This window comes from Notolepis coatsorum, assembly GCF_963971535.1.
Source record: "Notolepis coatsorum genome assembly, chromosome: 4".
Classification (NCBI taxonomy): Eukaryota; Metazoa; Chordata; class Actinopteri; order Aulopiformes; family Paralepididae; genus Notolepis; species Notolepis coatsorum.
Genome location: NC_140168.1, coordinates 24,793,584 through 24,813,837, shown reverse-complemented (window position 1 = coordinate 24,813,837; position 20,254 = coordinate 24,793,584). Strand labels below are relative to the sequence as shown.

At 45.8% G+C, this 20,254-nt stretch overlaps 1 protein-coding gene across 6 annotated transcripts in view; it reads right to left on the bottom strand.

Moving 5' to 3' along the window:
• phactr4a (phosphatase and actin regulator 4a) overlaps positions 1–20,254 on the bottom strand; it is an 84,150-nt gene that overhangs the window by 13,484 nt on the left and 50,412 nt on the right. For 5 of the 6 annotated variants that reach the window (XM_084313388.1, XM_084313389.1, XM_084313390.1 and 2 more), the window contains 5 exons: positions 18,501–19,781; positions 12,739–13,128; positions 6,777–6,908; positions 5,198–5,786; positions 413–684 (listed from right to left, as the gene is read on the bottom strand). In XM_084313388.1, coding sequence (XP_084169514.1) covers positions 413–684; positions 5,198–5,786; positions 6,777–6,908; positions 12,739–13,128; positions 18,501–19,781 — 2,664 coding nt within the window. The remainder of the gene's footprint in view (positions 1–412; positions 685–5,197; positions 5,787–6,776; positions 6,909–12,738; positions 13,129–18,500; positions 19,782–20,254) is intronic. The other variant, XM_084313391.1, reaches the window with a different exon arrangement.

Here is a 20,254-nt window from a genome sequence, read left to right as displayed (position 1 = left end):
CGTAAACATTTCTGAAGAAGAAGAAGAAGAAGAAGAAGAAAAATGGTTGTCTGGCTAGTTCATGTCAAGGAACCTATAAAAGGAGGAAGGGTCATCACGTCAGAATACCAGCGTTCTATGCTCCGCTTGGCGCCAGACTTTGGCGTCAGTTCTATTGAAGCCTGCATTAAAATTCTAAATATACCAGCTATCGGAGGAAATATTATATCAAATATAAAATCAACCAATATACCAAATGTTAACAAGCTAGTTAGTTAACAAGGCAACAAATGGCTGATGATTCTGACATCCGAGGTAACAACCTGTTTAAATGACGAGGAGGCGGCTGATCCCATTCAGCTCGATCCAGAAAACACCTTCCCTTCACTCCATCCCTGTTGATATCCACTTAGAACCGCGAGAGCAAACGTACCTGTTGGGACGTCCTCATCGTCGTCATCGCTTCTGTAGAGGATAGGGCCGTCGGAGTCAGTCTCCTCCTCTTCCTCATCATCCTCATCATTTTCCTCCTCATCCTCCTCCTCGCTGTCTCCTGGCCCCCGGCCCTCAGGGATGACGGAGACGCGGGGGTCCCCGATCAGAGCCCTCCGGCTGCGGGGCTCCAGCTCGGGCTGATGAGGGAGCCTGGGTTTAGGATGGAGCTTCCTCAGCTCCTCCTCCATGTCGAAGTCATCGTCCTCTGGCCTGGGGGGTGGGGGTGGAGGGTTGTTAGACATTTCTTAAAGGAACACGCCAACATTTGGGGAAATTAGCTTACCGTCTTCTCCAGAGAGAGACAAGAAGACAGATACCAGTTTCCTCTCTGTGCGTTCAGTAGAAAGCAATCCGACTGCACGTTAGCCTAGCTTAGCACAATGAATGGAAGCGGACATGGCCGGTTAGCCTTCGGGAGAGGTGTTAGTTGGACAATGCCTAGGCTAACGGGCCATGTCTGCTTCCATTCGTTGTGCTAAGCTAGGCTAACATGCAGCCAGATAGCTTTCTACTGAACGCACAGAGAAAAAACTGGTGTCTATCTTCTTGTCTCTCTCTCTGGAGAAGAGTAGACTGTAAGCTAATTTCCCCAAATGTTGGCGTGTTCCTTTAACAATACTACTAACCATTTAGTAATTTCCCCCTATGGTATAAGACTCACAAAATGTTTATATTATAAGTTGTTACATTTGAAAGACTCATAGGAAAGAGTTAACTATGAGTTGTACGCTGGGCTTCTTAAAACCGTTACAGCACGGGACCCAGGGCTGCTGCAGTCATCAATTAACCGTGTGATTGCGATTATATGAGATAATCTTATTTGGCATAATCATGATCATTGTTTTAAGTCTCGGTTGTTCTAATTAGATTAGATTTAGCATTTCGTTTTTTTTTTTTGCATTCTACTGTACATTACATTTTAGTTTTGTATATTTTAGTGTTAGGTCTTTACTCTATTCCTTTTTTACTGTATGAAGCACAATCTCACGAGGCTCATACAGAACCAAGCATTTCACTATAATGTACATGTACCTTATAGTATTTTATATAATGTGTGACGGACAAAACTTGAAACTTGAACTTGATTCAGATTAATTTGCATGTTAAAGAGCCTGAATCTCTGTGCAGGGCAGGGAACAGTTCAATAACCTTTAGGAAGTAGATGTGCTTGCCAACTCAAATACTGAAAAACCTTTTGGCACTAAAACACACTTAAAACATATCCAACGTATTGACAAGTGAATGAGAACGGATGATCATCAGCGAGTAAACTGCAATTTATGTTTCGATATTGACCCATCTTAAACACCCCCCCCCCCTTTTTTTATCCTCCAATCACAACTGTTGCTTCCTTGCCAACTGATTGGATTTAAAGTGGATTATTCCCAACCCTGGTGCAGGAGAGGTCACGGAGTGTGTGTGTGTGTGTGTGTGTGTGTGTGTGTGTGTGTGTGTGTGTGTGTGTGTGTGTGTGTGTGTGTGTGCGTGTGTGTGTGTGTAAACACTTTTATGTTGACCAATGTTCGTTTCTGGTGCTCCAGTGTTAATCACTGCAATCAGGGTTCCCACAGACATTTTCAAGGATATCACTCGATATCTATAATTATTACATGGCGTTTTAACATTAGCCGAAATGCTTGATTGTGATTGGTCAATAGCGCTCATCAGAGGTCCGTTATTACTCGATAACGGACCTCTGCCGAGCAATAATGACCGCTGTGCGCAGCTGGAGCAATCAAGCCCACTGACGCACACTGCATCAGTGCAGCGAAGTTGCCGGCGATGACAGCGCGGAGCAACAGAACAGAACTGTGTCTGCATTTGATCTCGTCTTGTCGATGGTGTAAAATGAATTAGGTATATTGTTAGTAAGTTAGCCATGTAATAAGCGGGATAATGTATAGCCTATACTCGGTCATTGTCGCAAAATAATTTACCTTCACTCCGTGTCGGTCAATTATTTTGCGACAATGACCTCGTAGCTATACATTATCCCTTACTTATCGATATTGTTATAAGTATTAAAAAATAATATATATATATATACAGATGTATATACAGATGTATGTTTATTTTGCAGCAATTCTTTGTTGTTGCCGCCATCTTTAGTGTTACATCCCCTCACACTCCAGTTCTCAGGCTGTAGCTGGTTTGAAAGCGAAAGTAAACAGGCTTCTCTGCTGGCTGTGGCTCCAGAGGAGTTGAACAGTTCTGGCTCTGCTAGTTTCTTTTCTATCTTTTGGCACTTTTTTGGTGGACAAACCACCGCACATGTGCACCGTGACTCGTGACTGGAGATTAGCTCTGCTAGCACACATAGCCTACTGTGTACAGACGGTTTCAAACTGTATTTTAAATTAGAAAGCAAACAAAATAAATGGACAAGAGATAAAGAAATCTCAATTTGGTCAGTATCGTCATTTGGACAAACAAAGCCATTACTTTAAGTTGTAGGCAAGAAAGACAAGTCTGTCCACTGTCTCTGGTTTTAAAACTGCCCTGTTGCAGGTCACAAAAAAAAAATTACCAACAGATATCGATTATTAAATTTTTTTAAATATATCGCGATAATTATCGTTATCGTTTTATCGCCCAGGCCTACTTGAGCGCCTTAATGTTTTCCATCACTCAGCCATTAGGTTTGCTACGAATGCTGCCCCCTTTTCAACAAATCACTGTTACTTTTTTGTATCTTATCTGTAAATTGGCCATCGTTATACTCTCAAATTAATGAGATTCATTGGCTTACATTCATTTACAAAACCCTCCTTGGTCTGACCCCTCCTTATTTGATACACCTGTTAAAATGGGCATCTACTCCCTATAACACCAGAGCTGCTCACCATATCTCTAGATGTTCCCAGTGTTAACACTTCCTTTGATCAATCCTCCTTCCAATTTGCTGCTCCCAGCAGTTGGAATAAGATGCAAAAGACTTTGAAGATGGACAAATTTATCCCCCTCACTACGACCTACGACTCTTATCGCAAAGTTGTTTACACACACATGCAACTGTCACCCAGCCTTTTAACTGTAATTCGTCTGTTCTGCTCTGTTCTGGTCCCCCATTTTCAATTCATACTGAATTGTAATTAGGGTGCAACTACCGTAGCACTGTGCAATCCATTCTTTGTGGATCTAGCCCTCTGTGTGTGTATCACCAGTCTCTTTTTTGTTTTGTCCCCTTTCCCCGTTACCCTTCGAGAGGCCCTTTTGTCCTCTTGCCAGGCTGTGAATAAGAATTTGTTCTTAATTGACCTGCCTGGTTAAATAAAGGTTAAATGAAAATAAAACGATTATTAAAATACCATTAAGAATGCATTACTCAAACAGCTGATCAACAGTCCAGTGTTGGTTATGTATAAGGTCCCCCGAGACTAACTCGGAGACTAATTCGTCCTTGCCCCAACCTTCCACTCACTGAGTTGAGTAGCAGAGTCAGAAATGAATGTACACTGGAATGAAGGTTTGAGATAATCTGAACGACCACCTTCTTACTGTAAAAGTTCTGTATGACAAGTCAGCACGAAGGGTACAACTCTTTCAGCTGAGTAACAATGTTCATCAAAAAGTGTTGAAACTTGGGTGCTACAGTCTTGAGTACATATAGTAGTAAAGACATAATTCGCATAGTAGTTAGTAATATACAGTAGGCAAGGAAGATTATTTTGTGGCAACGTGCATAATAGTAAAAGACAGTACGCAGGCAGATATTGATTGAAGAAGTGTGTTTTTAGTCGACGGTGGTCTGGTTTTGGCTGTCCTGACTGTGGTGGGAAGTTTGTTGCATCATTGTGGAGCAAGGACCGAGAATAGCCTGCTTCTCTTTGATGACTAACATAATGTAACACAAATTGTGTATGATGTATATGTATGTGATGTAGTGGATTTATAAATATGACGTATATCATGGCAGTTCGGGTACCTTATATATACCGTTTACTTTACTTACTCACAGTATATATATTTAGATTATTTTATTGCCCATATTTATTGTAACATATAATATAACTGATGACCCTCATCTGCACCTTTGATTACACCGTTTACTTTCTCATATTCAAAGTTAATTATATTGTCTAACACTGCTTATTTTTATCATTACTATAATTGTATTGCCTATATTTATGTCTTCTACTATTACCCCTGCCCATACCTGTACCTCCCCTCCTCCATCCTGCTATGATGCCTGAATTTCCCCAAGGGGATCAATAAAGAAAAATCTTATCTTATATATTTTTTTTAAATGATGGTAGCAGCCCCAATGGGCCCCAAACTAAGAAATGTAGTCTAACCCCTGGGACCCAGTCAGTTTAAAACATACTCGTACTGTTTAAAATATACTGTGGTACCGTTTAAAACATACTGGTACTGTTTAAAACATACTGGTGGCGTTTAAAACATACTGCTACTGTTTAAAACATACTGGTACTCCTGTCAGGCGGGACCAGAGACATGTCATGAGAAGAAAAAAAAACTGATCAATCCAACCTATGGCAGCAGACGCTGATCATTTTCATGATCTTCTATGTGATAAGACCCTGGACTTGGGGAAAGTAGGTGGGAACAATAGGCTGAAAGGGTGGCTCGAGAAGGAACCTGCTGTTTTGTTTTGGGATATTTGCTAAAACCAAAATAAACCCGCTATAAAGAAAGTCAATTGTGCCTTTTCTATGTTAAAATGAAGATTTCCTGAATTGCATTAGAAATACGGCACACTTACAGTCGGAGAGGTTCGATGGTGACGGGGAGAGAGTACCGGACACCTCCGCCCGCCTCGCTCAGGAACTCCGGCGGGTTCTCGAACAGCAGCGAGTGGGCCCTCTGGGAGCCGTCCGGGTTGGGCTGGGCCGGGCCCGGGCTGGCGAGGGCCCTCTGGATCAGAATGTGGAGGGGGATGGCCGAGGGCGGCGGCACACTAGGGGGCTCCGTCGTGGGGCTGGGGGGGTCAGTCTGTACAGCGGGAACAACGGGGGCAGAGGAAGAAGGGTTGGGGGGCGCGGGGAGCGACTGGACCCTGGGAGGGGACGGGGGGATGTGGGACGGAGGCGGAGGCGCGGGTAGAGGGTCGGCGGGGAGCCGGTGGACTGCCGGAGCCTGGCCGTCCCCCGTTTTATGTTCTGTGGGGCCGACGGGGGGTACCGTGACGGAGGCGATGCCAGGAGTAGGGGACTCCGGGGCCTGAGCGGGTGGAGGCGACTCCTGAGAGTGGCGCTTGGTGACCGGGGTCATCCTCTTGGGCGGCGTGGGCGGAGAGCGCCTGGTCGGCGCCGCCACCACGATAATGCCGCTGCCCGGCTGAGAGAGCTCCGCTGTGAAGACCAACCAGACAGGATTAACACCACGTCGTAGAAAATCATATTCACAACAATCAATAATTGAACACTTGCACCGAAGAACCATATAAGTCAGTTTATAATTTCTTTGGGGGACAGCCCATGTGTTTGCTGTTGTGAAGGTAATCTAAATCACTTGAGTGTGAATATGATATATCGCAAGAAACTACTCAACCTCCACTGTCTTTAACGGTGAGTGAACACAACACACTTACTATAATAACGTCCGAAGACATTGTTCCTCTGAAAACATAAAAACCGACTTACTGTATATGGTTCTTCGCCTGAGGTACTCAATTAGTCAAGTGATACCACATCATATATAATGCAGATCCACACTCACGCTGCAAGCAATAGGCAGGTTAATGGTTTTTACATGCCACTGTAGGTCAATTCATGTTCACATTTGTGAATGGGTGGAAGTTAAAGAATTAACAGAACGAATGTTGAAAACAAAACAAAAATATGACAAATGTCCCTATGGCTTAGTGCCAGCTGATGAGGCAGTAGAGTGCGACAGACATGGGATTATTATTATTAGACAATATGTTTTTTTTCCCTGTTAGCGCCTGTGAGTGGCATGGCATGCTCGCCGAGAGCTGTGCAACACTGGGGACATGATCACGTCCCGAATAACAAGACAAGCATTTTTATTCAATTAGAAACAAAAACAACACTCGACCGGGACCTCTGAGCAGCAGTCTTCCTGGAACCGAGCTCAACAAACACAATCGATAAGCAATGCACTGTTAATTTTCCATGCGATGAGTTCTTGCCGGCATTTTTTTTTAAGAGTTAGTCGGTGGAGATGCCACTCGCGTCAATAGTCGGCGTCGTGGTCGGATGCCATGCGGTGAGGTGGTGGTGGCGGGTGCTACGACGGCGCCGGTGGTCAAATCGGTGTCACCGGTGGACGGGCACCGGGTGAGGCGCCGGGCGAGGCTCGGTGCCGCCGCCCCAGGGTACCTGAGCGGGGATGGCTGGCCCTGTGGCGCAGGTAGACGGGGAGGGAGAGGTAGAGGCCCAGCTCCCCCTGGCGTCGCCAGCTGGTCCAACAGCCAGGGTGGCGCACCTTAGAGGCCCTGTTCAACGTGGAGGCTGGGCGGAAATGAGCGGAGATGTCAAGGATGATGATGATGCTGGGTTTTTACCGGTATGACCTTTGACCTGGCGGCCGGGGGGGCGATTGATGTGTTCGACAAGTGGGGCAATAGTTATGCGCATGTAGGCAAAGTCTGTCTCACTTTTACTCATAAACGTTTTTTTATTGTCCTCTACCTGTAAAGCACTGAACAAAGCCAGGTTATATGAGAAGGGACAGTACAGCCACACCCACACCACTCCATGTGTGTATGTGCTGCGCTGTTAGTTCTGTTCTTTCAGACATTTTGTTTTGTTTTTGTAATGTGTTCTAATGGGAGAATATTAAAATGCACTTTAAACTTAAAATAAAAAAAGATTGTCACTTGAAAAGCTCTTCTATTCAAAAAATTAGGGATGCACAGATCCAATATTGATATCGGCCCCGATATGACTAAAATAGCTGGATCGGGTATTAAAAAAAAATATATATATATATATATATATATATATATATCGGATTTATTTTTATTATAATATAATTAATAAGAAATAAAATAAGAAATAACAATTCAGTACATGTGTGTTCATTTGTTACATTTTGTTCAAAAGAATGATCCCAGTCTCTTCCACACAGTGAGGCATACAGTTTATTAACTGAACAATGGGTATTGGATCGGTACTCGGTATCGGCCGATACCCAAAGCCCAGGTATCGGTATCGGGACTGAAAAAGTCGGATCGGTGCATCCCTACTAAAAATAGACCCATAATAGTCAATATTGTAATAAAAACAGAGGCATTTATCTGAGAATTTGTCTGCAATTTTGAGAATAGGGTTAGTTACAGAATGAATGTGAGTTACATAATGTAATTTCACAGAAACATACGTGTGTGTGTGTGTGTGTGTGTGTGTGTGTGTGTGTGTGTGTGTGTGTGTGTGTGTGTGTGTGTGTGTGTGTGTGTGTGTGTGTGTGTGTCAGAGCATTCCTGAGAGACCAAAGACACACTGTGGTAAACACAACAGCCCCCCCCCCCCCATCCACCACTGACTCAGATTGCAGTCTCTGAAGGAAACCAAACCTCAGCCAAGTCACACCCCCTAGCAACACCCACAAGGGGGTGGAGAATGACATGCAGACTGTACATCTATACATGTGTGAATTGAGGTTGCAGTTAACACATACATGGGGACCACGCCCAACAAATGCTATGGGGAATGTGCGACTGTCGCAGAAACTGTGTGTGTGTGTGTGTGTGTGCGTGCGTGCGTGTGTGTGCGTGTATCTCAATGGAAGAGAATGAGGAAGGGCTGTAACTAGGGGAGGCTGGGGCATGCTGGGGCAGTTGTAATGCTCTGGAGCGGCTCCTGGCCTGCGAGAGGAATTGCCAGCGCCGCGTAACGCAGCGGCGACAAGCCACGGCCTGCCTGTTGTTCTCCGGAGACGAGACGACAAGAGACTCTAAACTGCAGACAGCTGTAGTGCGACTGAAGAACGGAACGCATTCGCCTGCGTTCACGACGTGGCTGTTCACTCCATTGTGTTGAAACCTTGCTATAGGAAGACACCAACAACATAGCGGAATACACTAATTACAGACTTGTGATCACCCGACTGGCGCAGATTGTTTTCAGTGTTTTGAAATGTGTGGAAGTGAATCATAATGATCCAAGTAAATAACAACCACCTAAAAAAAGATTTTTAGCTGCGACAGTCCTGTGGGAACAGTTAAGTTAATGATTTCCGCATCATTTATAATTGTTCTTATGCTAGAGGAGCTATCTTTTGAGATTCACAGCAGTCCTAACAGCTGGTCTTCCAGCCCCCCCCCCAGCCCTCGCCCCCATTAAAGATAGGTGTAGTCAACGTCGTTTCGGAATGAGGACCGTGTAGAATCAGCCCGCCCGACAATTACAGTACGTGGAATAAGCAGGTTATTTAACGGTCAAGTCGACCGTCTCATCATCCGTCCCCCTGATCATTGACAGAGCGAGGACAGCGTCACGTTGGACTCAGACCGTTAAAAATAACCCGTCTAACGTGTACTAACTGTACAAGGTTAAGTCAGGAATGTACCCGGTTCTAATCTATCCAAGAAATCTAGGAGTGTAATAACTGTAGACACCCAGATTAAGAAATGTATGAAGAAATGCAGTTTTCGATTCTCAACAAGAATCTGCATGTCGTGAGAGGTGAGTGAGAGAGGGGGGGGGGGGGGGGGGATCAGACTTGATTCCCATCTCTGTCTGGCTGTGAGAGTTAAAGGGGAAACTCCAACGCAACGCTAAGAGCCTGAGATTTTCCAGGCATAGCTGAGCAGGGGGAGTTCTTATGAACACCACCGTGGCAAGATTTTAATCCCCCCCCCCCCCCCCCCCCCCTCGCTGGATGATGTGATTATTATGAGACGACGCGCCCAGATAGATCTCTTTTGACGGGAGAAGAAGAGCGAAGGCAGTCTCCGAACGTCCCGCTTCTCTGGGCCACGGTGTCGTGCGCTACTGCCGTGCGCTCTCTCTCAGGGGTGGTCTCAGGGGGTGTTGGCTAAAGTGAAGAGGTTCAGCTGAGATGAGAACATTTCGTTGTCGCCGTGTGTCAAACCACTGCGCTGCTCCGTTCACTTCACACCTACTCGTTGTGGTGCAGCAGGGCTGGGCCATCTGGACAAAAATATACTGTGGTGTTTTTTTTTCTTAGTTTTGACAGTATAACTGGTATTTGACAGCATTTAGTTTAGCAGTGCAAATGACAGCGTGAAAGTCATTTTCTTATACTGCTACAAATGTACAGTATGTACTAGAATGGTAAATGGTGCATTTATATAGCGCTTTTATCCAAAGCGTTTTACAATTGGTTCCTCACATTTTACCCGTTCGCTCACACACAGTGTTTTGAAATGTGTGGAAGTGAATCATAATGATCCAAGTAAATAACAACCACCTACAAATTGTTTTAGTCCTGTGGGAACAGTTAAGTTAATGATTAACCATTACACCGACGGCGGAGGCGACCATGCAAGGTGCCACCCTGCTCATCGGGAGAAGTTAGGGTTTAAGTGTCTTGCTCAAGGACACTTCGACACGCTGCCTGGGAGGAGCGGGAATCGAACTGGGAACCTCCGGATGACTGCTCTACCTCCCAAGCCACTGTCGCCCAGACAGAGAGTACTAACAATCAATATGTAATATATTATCGTGACGTGGACAACAAAACGGTATACCTTCATATTAGCTATACCTCCCTGTAAAAGAGTGCAGCTCCATTCTTTTACCATTCTACTCAACAGCTTGTCTGTGACTGTGTCACCATGCAGTAGAATCTCCCTTTCATTCCATCAATGCAAATCATGAAGAAATATAATCATCAGCAAACCCCATTTTGACTTCAGAATGAAATACAGTAGTTTTGCCATTTGCTAAAGCTGTTTTTGACAATTATTTGCCTTTAGAAAGATGACATTCCCAACTGTCTCTTCAGCTTCCTTTCATCTCAGTTCCATCACTCACTCACTGACTAAACACACAGCAGCTCGTCCCTCATGCAGGGATTCTGAATTCGAGCTCATGGGAAACACGGCAGTCACAACATGGCTAAAAGTCAACATGACTGAAATCTGATATGCAGGACGGAAGCCCTGACCTTGTATTGCAGTCGACAGGATATATGAATTTGGGGGGGGGGGGGGGTAGTGCAGTAGGTTTAAGCCACATTTATACAATCTACACATAACAGCCTTAACACTTTGGGTGCCATGGGTTAAATTCATGATATACCATAGATTGCCAGCTCTATTTGTCTATGGAGAAGTACCCCTTCTTTGCATGGCTATAACTTTTTAAATTCTATTGCTACATTGCCATTATTAGGGCCCATTCAAAGTCCTATATGTATTGTTCATTGTGTAGCAACGTTAAACTTTTTCATTCACATATTCATAGTAAAGTATGGTCTAATGTATAAGTATGTTTTCATCTCTTTCTGCAGCTTTCTCCAGAACGTGATCTATAGCCCCAAATGCATTATATTGATGATGAAATACAGTTTGATGGCAATCGGGGCGATATAAAAAATTTCAATTGGACGTACTTCTAGAATGATCTACGTATGATCTGATGATGACCGGATGGGTGGGGGATCGTTTATAATTCCGTGGGCAGCGTTATATCATTCATCTAGTGTGGGTCATATGTTCATCATAACAGTTTATATGGAACACGTTCAAAAATAACGCTGAATCTTACCGGATCTTCCTCGCGCCGTTGGACGATCAGCGTGGTGTAGACCGTTTTCGATTATGGGATGTTTATCCTGATGAACCATTTCCAGCTTGTATAATACTATATACGTCCAAATCATGTTGTTTATCGAGTTATTGGCAATGGATCGCTATATATTGTGACGAGCCAGAGTGCCGGGAGCCAAACCGAGTGCCCGGAAGTAATATGGCCGACCAGCACAACCTCCACAGCACTTCCTGTTTGGCGATTGCGCCGATCAGCCACCAGATGGCGCTCCTGAACCGCCAGAGAGCTCAGTGGGTCCTCCTGGTGGATCTCAGGCCAGCGGTGGGGAAATATGAATCCGATCACAGATTTTTGAAATATTGATATTAAAGACGCTGTAAAGCGTCCTTCGGCAACTTGAGCATGGCCGGGAATGAAGCTGTAAAACGTTTTCCGGCACCCAAAGTGTTAAAAGGAACACAGCAACATTATGGGAAATGCGCTTACAGTCTTCTCCCGAGTCAGGCAAGGAGATAGACACCAGTTTCTAGTATCTATCCTCTTGGCTGACTCTGGAGAAGACAATTTCCACGCATTTCCCATAATGTTGCCGTGTTCCTTTTAAGGCTGTTATGTGTAGATTGTATAAATGTGGCTTAAATGTACTATCGTACACATGGTGATGCAGTACACCAAGCCAAGTCTTTGAGGCAAGGTAGATGGGCAACACTCAACTAGGTGAGACGGGGTCAAAAATCGATAAATATTCTTCCCGGCAACAAGAAGCTCCTATGAGACTGCAACAGTGTAGAGCGCCCACCAGAGACTTGTGTATTTAAAATCTTGTGATATTGTAAGAAAGGGGCAGGACTAGATAAGCTGTGCTTCCATTCTGCCCCTTCTCCCAACTCCTCCTCATTCGTTTTTCTACGGATGAAGATGACTAAATTGTTTACATTTTGTCTTTACCATGATTTTGTACGTGTGCCGTGTTCCGAGATAAATTATTAGGGTTCCCACAGACCGTGCAAAGTACAATTCAAGGACTTTCAAGTACTTTTCCAAGCACTATTTTAAAAGGGCATTTAAAAGGATACAATTCACTTTTGGATCCAATATTTATGGCTTAAAAAACCCAATTTCCGACAATTAGTTACACTTTGTTTAAATAAAAGAAAATGTATTTCTTGATTCAGATTTTTTTTTTTTCAATGCCCTTGTGCGAACCCTGTTACTCTCTTAGTGTATTTACAATCTTGTGATATTGTAAGAAAGGGGCAGGACTAGATAAGCTGTGCTTCCCTTCTGCTCCTTCTCCAACTCCTCCGCATTTGTTTTTCTACAGATGAAGATGGTACTAAAAATGTTTACATTTAGTCTTTACTGTGATTTGTACGCGTGTGCTGTGTTCGAGATAAATTAACCCTTTCACTACCCCACTACCAAATGGTTAACCCTTTCACTGCAACAATACAGAAGGTTAACCCTTTCACAACCACACTACAGAAGGTTAACCCCTTCACTACCACACTACAGACGGTAGCCAAGGGGTTAACCTTCTGTAGTGTGGTAGTGAAATGGTTAAAGATCAAATCAAATCAAAAATGAAAAACATTGAACTCACCGAGCAGCGCAGGGTTGCTGTGGCGGTTGGTGGGTTTGGGTGGGGGCACGGGCGGCTGCTTGGCGTGGGGCGGGACAGGGGGCGGCGTAGCGGCGGAGGAGGCAGGAGCAGCAGTGGGGGACGCAGAGCGCGGCGGGTCCTCGCTGATCAGAGACACCGTCCTCGGCGGCTTGGCCACCGCTACGGCGGAGGAGGTGGAGGACGAAGAGGAGGAGGAGGAAGAGGAGAAGGAGGGGGGAGTGGAACCCCTGCCGGGGGGCTCCGAGGGAGGAGGAGCTGATGGCCCCCTGGGGGGCAGCATGGCCTGTTTGACCGGCGGGGAAGACTCCTTCTGGGAGTCCCGAGCCGAGTCGGCGTCAGGGGGAGGGGCGAAGCGGACGCCAGCGGACTCTAGAGCAGGGACACACACACACACGCGCACACAAACGCACACACGCGCACACAAACGCACACACACAAGGAGAGGTCATGCCGATGAATGCTCCTATTCTCTACAGAGTTCAAAGTGCAAACATGACACACGCTTACAAGGAAAGGGGGGGGGGGGGGGGGGTGGGGACTGCTGATCACACAGAACTCGGAGCTAAGCTCGTTACTCAACCTTGTAAAATAAGCAGCTTGTTAAGAGATTAACGGGAGAGGAAACACCTATTCCGACCAGGGCTCCGCGTCTCACAGGTGTTTATGAACCGTACGCCTATTGCTTATTAACAGCGAAGGAGTGCGCCGAATGCTTCCGCGTTTTCCCTGATTGGCTGCGACACGCGCGGCAACCGCAGAGCGGAGCGGCAGAGCTGGAGCGGCAGAGCTTGCGGCATTATTTAGCCGTAAACCGCCATGATTCTCATTCGAAGCTTAGCTCACCTGGCAGCGCGGCGGTCCTGCGGTCCGTTGGTTTCCAGTTCGAATCCCATCATTTTTTTTTTTTTTTTTTTTTTACGTGTATTCTTTCGCCCGTTAACACTTTCAGTGCCACTCACGAGATTTCTCTGGTTTTTTTATAGGTGGTTGCATGCCACTCACGAGATTTCTCGGATTTTTTTTTTTTTTTTTTTTTTGCGATCTGAAAAATTATTGCATCACCCGAGCCTACCCGAGTATAGCCGAGGGGCGCCGGCGATCACGGTGGAAAAAAGCGCCCCCTGTCGTCTCCCAGATGACATAAGTGATTTTGGAATGGACTCAATGAAAATGAATGGGGAAAAAAATCCGGTACTCCACATTTTCCAGTTCACTGATCCAGCCGGGGTTACTAGAGTTCATTCTGGAGCCTCAGATCCCCGCGGATCATGGAGTTCTACTGTATCGCGTTGGATCCATACACGTATCGATTTTTTTGAATGGTGATCAGGAATTGGAATATACCAGTTGGATACCATCTGATGTCAGGTAAGGACTCTATGTTATCAGTGGTAGGATAATCAGAGTAAGTTTGATGAAGTTATAAGCTGTTTTGTGAAATGTCTTCTTTCGGTTTCACTGTAAAAGTCCGTGAGGAAATCAACGGAGCGATTATCAGTGCGCGGCCGTAATGTGCGTGCGTGCACGTATAATATTGATCATCTAGCGTTTATTTGAAAACGATTCATAAAAAGGCCGACGAATATCAACGTTGTGGAATATTCCACTAAAAGACGATTTTCATAGAATGCTCCAGAATGAGCTGTTTTTTATATCAAAACAGGGGCTTTTCTAACTGCTCTGAAACGGCAACGACGCAATAAAAAAACAATCTGCCTTCACAGCACTGACTGGAAAATAGTCTTTGATAATGCAATGGGCAGATTAGACACATAGCCATAATTTAAAACATAGATTAGGCGATATTAACGTTAACATTGGCGCCGATGGTGGCATTCAAGCGGTAAAACGGAAAACCAGGCGTGGCGCTGAAAGTGTTAAGGTTAGGCATGGTTAAGGTTAAGGTTAGGCATTGTTTCGGAGTTGGTTAAGGTTAGAAAGGTTAAGTTTAGGCGCTGTTAAGGAGCTGGTTAAGGTTAGAGTTTGTCTTAGAGAATGGCAATATTCTTTCTATGGTTAAGGTTAAGGTTAGGCATGGTTAAGGTTAAGGTTAGGCATTGTTTCGGAGTTGGTTAAGGTTAGAAAGGTTAAGTTTAGGCACTGTTAAGGAGCTGGTTAAGGTTAGCGTTTGTCTTAGAGAATGGCAATAGACAGCCTATTTCCGCACTGCCGCTCTCTCGCGCTGCCGCGGTCACATGGTCACATTCTTGCACTCCTCCGCTGTTAAAAAGCAACACGCGAACCGTACACACAGCAGCGCCACTGAGGAGAGACTCCGTCCGCTACGGCAGTCGTTCCGAGCCTCACAGTGCGTTACCTCGGACGAATGTCATGTGTTATCTAATGACGTTTAGTTTTTTTTAAGATTGCAAGCATTGAAATACGTCATGAAAGAGGAACATCTAGAGTAGTACTGTTACTTATGATTATGACATTATATTCCTTGCAAATACTGCTTTCGTTTCTTCTGTTTTTTTTGTATCATTTACAATAGATAGAGAGCAAGAATCTGTAAATTGTGTGATGTAAGGAAGGGGCAGGACTAGATAAGCACTGCTTCTTTCTGCCCCTTCTCGAACCAAATTCTATGTTTTGGTTTATTTTTATTTGTATGTGTGAGTGTGTATATGTGTGTTTAAGTATATAATGTTTGTTTGTATGTATGTGTGTATGTAGTTATATGTATGTAATGTATGAATGTTAGGGCTGGGCGATTGATCGATATTATCGATTAATTTGAATTAATGATTTAGGAAGATTTTGAAAAATTTTAATCGAATTAAAAAAAAAATATATATATATATATATTTTTTTTAGAGTCGCCTTTTATTTTACAAAAAGTGATGTTTGGTGAAAGTTAGATTTGCACTTTATTAATCCCAATAGGAAAGAAATTTATCTGGGAATTTATTTTTAGGCCATATTGCCCAGCCCTAATGTATGTATATTGTTTTTCCTTTTATCAATTTGTTGTGATTTGTTATGTGTGTTGGTTCGAGATAAATAAAAATCAATCAATCAAGCCATTTCTGAAGCAGGTGTTCACACCGAAACGTCATGATTTCAGGCTGCCAATAAATTTGAGTGCGTGCCTGGATCCGTTTCCCTATGTTTTTCCCATTTATCTATGGCGTACCCATCTGTGCAACTATGTACGCCTAGAGCCCCTATAAGAGAAACAATGGAAATCATAATATTGTTTCCACTTTTGTTGCGAGTCGAGCAGCGTGCCGTGTTCATGCCTATTTACATTCCAGGAATGCTGAAGGGGTTATACAGGGTTATCTGCAGGTTTCAACAAGTTACATTTAAGATGTTTTAAGACCTTTTTAAATCCAAAAACATTTCATATATGCAATGTTATTTAACCTCCCGACAGCCGGGCTGCCCCCCCCCCCAAAAATGTAATACCTTTTAAGGCCTTAAATTGAGAATTATGAATTGAATACTTTTTAATACCCCGCAGATACCCTGTTAAACTGACCGTCAACTAGACCAGGGGTTCCCAAAGTCGGGGTCGCGACGGTTGCGAGCCGCCGCGGGGGGGGTCGCCAGATGATTTCCAAAATTTTTATTTGATTTTTTTTTTTTATGCAGTCAGGCCACTGAACTTAGAAGCAGGCCAGGCCAGTGTTTCTAGTTGCAGCAGCGCAATAGTTAGATAACCTAGGTGGGGAACAACCAGGAGATCACTGCAACTCACACAAGTTGGAGAACTATCTCTCTCTCTCTCTCTCTCTCTCTCTCTCTCTCTCTCTCTCGCTCTCACTCACACACACACACACAAAGGGAGCCGCATGTGATTGGTGGAGGCGGGACAAAAAACTGTTGTTGCTAATCATTGACACATGCTAGCCTGTAATAATCCCCCCCAGAAAAATCAACTTTGCATTTGATATATTGCAAATATATGCCATCACACACAATGGCATTTAAAGGGTTAGAATTATAAAATGAATCATTTTATATATTTTTTGCCTCCTATAATAGTGGGGGTCGCGGCTCTCTGACACCGTTATTTGGGGGTCGCGGCCTGAAAAGTTTGGGAACCCCTGAACTAGACAACCTCCAATAGCATCAGTGTAACAGCCCTTTTGTGAATATCACGGGGGGTGCAGTTTGAAAAGACGGAATAATGTTTTCCATCCTTCCATTCAGTACCTTCCAGTTGCCCACAGCTGACCAGACATGAATTAGGGCTGGGCGATTAAACGAATTTCAATTAGGATTTTGGTTTCCCATGATCATGAAAAGATAACAGGATAATCGATATAAAACGATTATTGTGCCGCATGCCGTGTTGCTCTCATTTAGTCTTGTGTTGTAAACGCAGCAGTGGTTTCAGCTGGTGTTGAGAGGGAGGAGGAGCCACGGCGCGTTTCTCCAGTTATTCTGAGAAAGTCTTTTGGTAACTTGTAGATGACAGAAAGGCAGCCTTTGGTGCGAGAAGAAAGGTAAAACTACCTAATTCAGTCATCGTTATATGATGTTCTCAAATCAATGAGTAATCGTGTTTAATAATCGTGATTTTAATATAAATCTAAATAATCGTGATTATGATTTTTGCCATAATCAAGCAGCCTCAACAACCGGTGCGGTGCACATGCCATGCCGTTTCAACTCACCTCGAGTTATTGAGGTTGCTTTATTTTTTTTAAATGTTTGTTTATGCCACTGAAACAGGAATCTCACTCTGAAATCCTGCAAGGCGTGAGTTGATGCATGAAGCATAACCGCAAAAACCTTGTTGCTAGTTTATTTCATACTTATCTTTTTGTCTAGCACAGTCTCTGGAGTGGAGAGTAACAGAAAGAAGCATTTTGTATAAAAGTATTCTGTACTTCTGTATGACAACTATTAAAGAAACTTGAACTTGAATGCTAGCTTAGCATTATCTAAAACATAACAGCGGTTTGTGATTTACAAATTGTGCTAACAACATGTCGCCCACTTTGCGTAGCGTTCATCGACTATTGATACAGAGTTTACGGACATGCCGTTCCATGTGTGTGTGTGTGTGTGTGTGTGTGTGTGTGTGTGTGTGTGTGTGTGTGTGTGTGTGTGTGTGTGTTCAATATCTCGTTATTACTGCTGCCATGCGCTTTAAGATGCATTCTAAAAATCTATTTCCCTAAACAATTGCTCAAGCACTACTTTTTCTTTTTTTTATCCTCTTTTTCTCCGCCTGATTTAGTCATTATGCCAATTCCCCCCCTCCCCTACCTGGTCGTTGTGCGCATGTTCCTCCTACTGGTCGGTACAAGGGAACCCTGAAGTCCACCACATGCTTCCTCCGACACATGTGGAGACAGCCAGTGGCTCTCTTCTCACCTGGCAGCGAGGACTCTCATTGGTGAAGCGTAACGCGTGGGAGGTCACGCTGCCTTCACCATTTCCTGCCTTTCGCTGAGCAGGCGCCCAGACCTGACCTGTAGGCGTCGCTGTCCACAACGCCAGATTACCACCCACGACTTCCCTCCCCCTAACTCAGCCAAACGAGTTAGTATGACGACCGGCCCAAGCTGCAGGACAATGCTGACTCCGGGAGTCGAGACCGCGGCCGCTTGCATTGGTGACGAGCGCAATCTCCGCTACGCCACCTGACCGCCTGCTCTAGCACTACTGGAGTAATTCATGCGAGTCCTCGATCTGGGAAGACATTACCCGAGCCCATCCCTAGCCGACACATACATAGATACAGTGTAAGAGACTATCCTGAACCTGACAAAGGTGGGTCTTACCTGCCCGTCCTCTGAACTCCTCTGCGGGGGAGTACCTCGGCAAGGTGGACCTGCGCTCGGCCTCCGAGGCGGGGCGTAGTTTCTTGTTGTCCTCGGAGGAGCTCTTCTGCAGACTGGGCCTAGTGTCCATCTCGGAGACGGGCCTGAGAGGCGGCCTGGAGTCCTCGGCGGACCTCTGAAGCTCCGGCTTTTCCCTCCTCTCCCTGTCCCCGTGCCGCTCTCGCTCGTTCCTCCTATTGTCCCGGTCGTCCCGCCTGTCTCGCTCCTCCCTCTTCTCCCTGTCCTCTCGCCTGTCGTCTCTCCGGTCTCGCTCCTCCCTTCTGTCTCGGTCGTCTCTCTCCCTCCTCTCCTCTCGGTCTTCTTTCCTGTCGTCCTTCTCCCCCCCCCGGCCGTCTTTCCTCTCCCTCTCCTCCCTCTCCGTGCGTTCGTCTCGCCTCTCGCGGTCGTCCCTCCTGTCTCGCCTGTCCCTGAAGTCTCTCTCCTCCCTCCTGTCCGCTCCGTCCCTCTCTCTGTCCTCTCGCCGGTCCCTCCTCCCCCTGTCCTTGTCCTTGTCCTCCCTCTCGTCGCGCGGGTCCTTCCTCTCGTCCCGCGGGTCCTTCCTCTCGTCCCGCGGGTCCTTCCTCTCGTCCCGCGGGTCCTTCCTCTCGTCCCGCGGGTCCTTCCTCTCTTCCCGCGGGTCCTTCCTCTCGTCCCGCGGGTCCTTCCTCTCGTCCCGCGGGTCCTTCCTCTCGTCCCGCGGGTCCTTCCTCTCGTCCCGCGGGTCCTTCCTCTCGTCCCGCGGGTCCTTCCTCTCGTCCCGCGGGTCCTTCCTCTCTTCCCGCGGGTCCTTCCTCTCGTCCCGCGGGTCCTTCCTCTCTTCCCGCGGGTCCTTCCTCTCGTCCCGCGGGTCCTTCCTCTCGTCCCGCTGGTCTTTCCTCTCTTCGCGCCGGTGCCTGCCCTCCTCCTGGGCGGGTCCCCTGGGCAGAGAGCCTCCTCTCCTGTCCATGTCCGACGGGAGGCGGCTCCGCCGGTCCGTGTCCACGGCGAGACGGGAGTGAGTGTCCACGTCCAGCGGCGCCCGGTTGCTGCGCGAGGCGTCGGACGGCACCCTGCTCCTGCGGTCCGCCTCGGGCGGGCCGCTGCCCCTGCGCTCGTCTCCCTGGGGCAGCCAGGTGGGGTTCAGCCTCGGGTCCGACTCCCGGGACACCCGGACCCCCGACTCGGACACCCGGTCCACGTCCATGGGCACCGGGTGGCCATTCTTCACTAGCGTGGCCTTGGAGTGGTTCACATCAGTGTTCTCTGTCAGGTGGAGAAACAAACAGTGTTTTAGAAGATCATCTTCATTGATAACTAGATTAGATTCTGGTGTATCGTCATCATCATCATCATACAGTACAACAAAAAGAGGTTTGGCGTCCAACCAGAGTGCAAATGTAGCAGTAAAGTGTAAACCAAAGCTTTTTCTTAGTTTTAACCTTTTATACATGCCTTTGTGTGTCTTATCCCTTTTCTTTAAATGTTTTTATGCCTTGTTTTTTTAATTGCCTATGTTTTAAAGCCTATGTCTTTACCCTGTAGCACTTTGAGATTTGGTTCCAAATGTAAAGTGCACTACAAATTAAATGTATTATTAACAGTAATATACAATGTACAGGTGATTAAACTGGGTATAAAATATAGAAATTAGTACTACTGGGTGTAGTGCTATCGGATGTACAGTGATACAGGTATAAAGACACTATGGTAGTAAGTCATACTGGCCACCAGCGTAA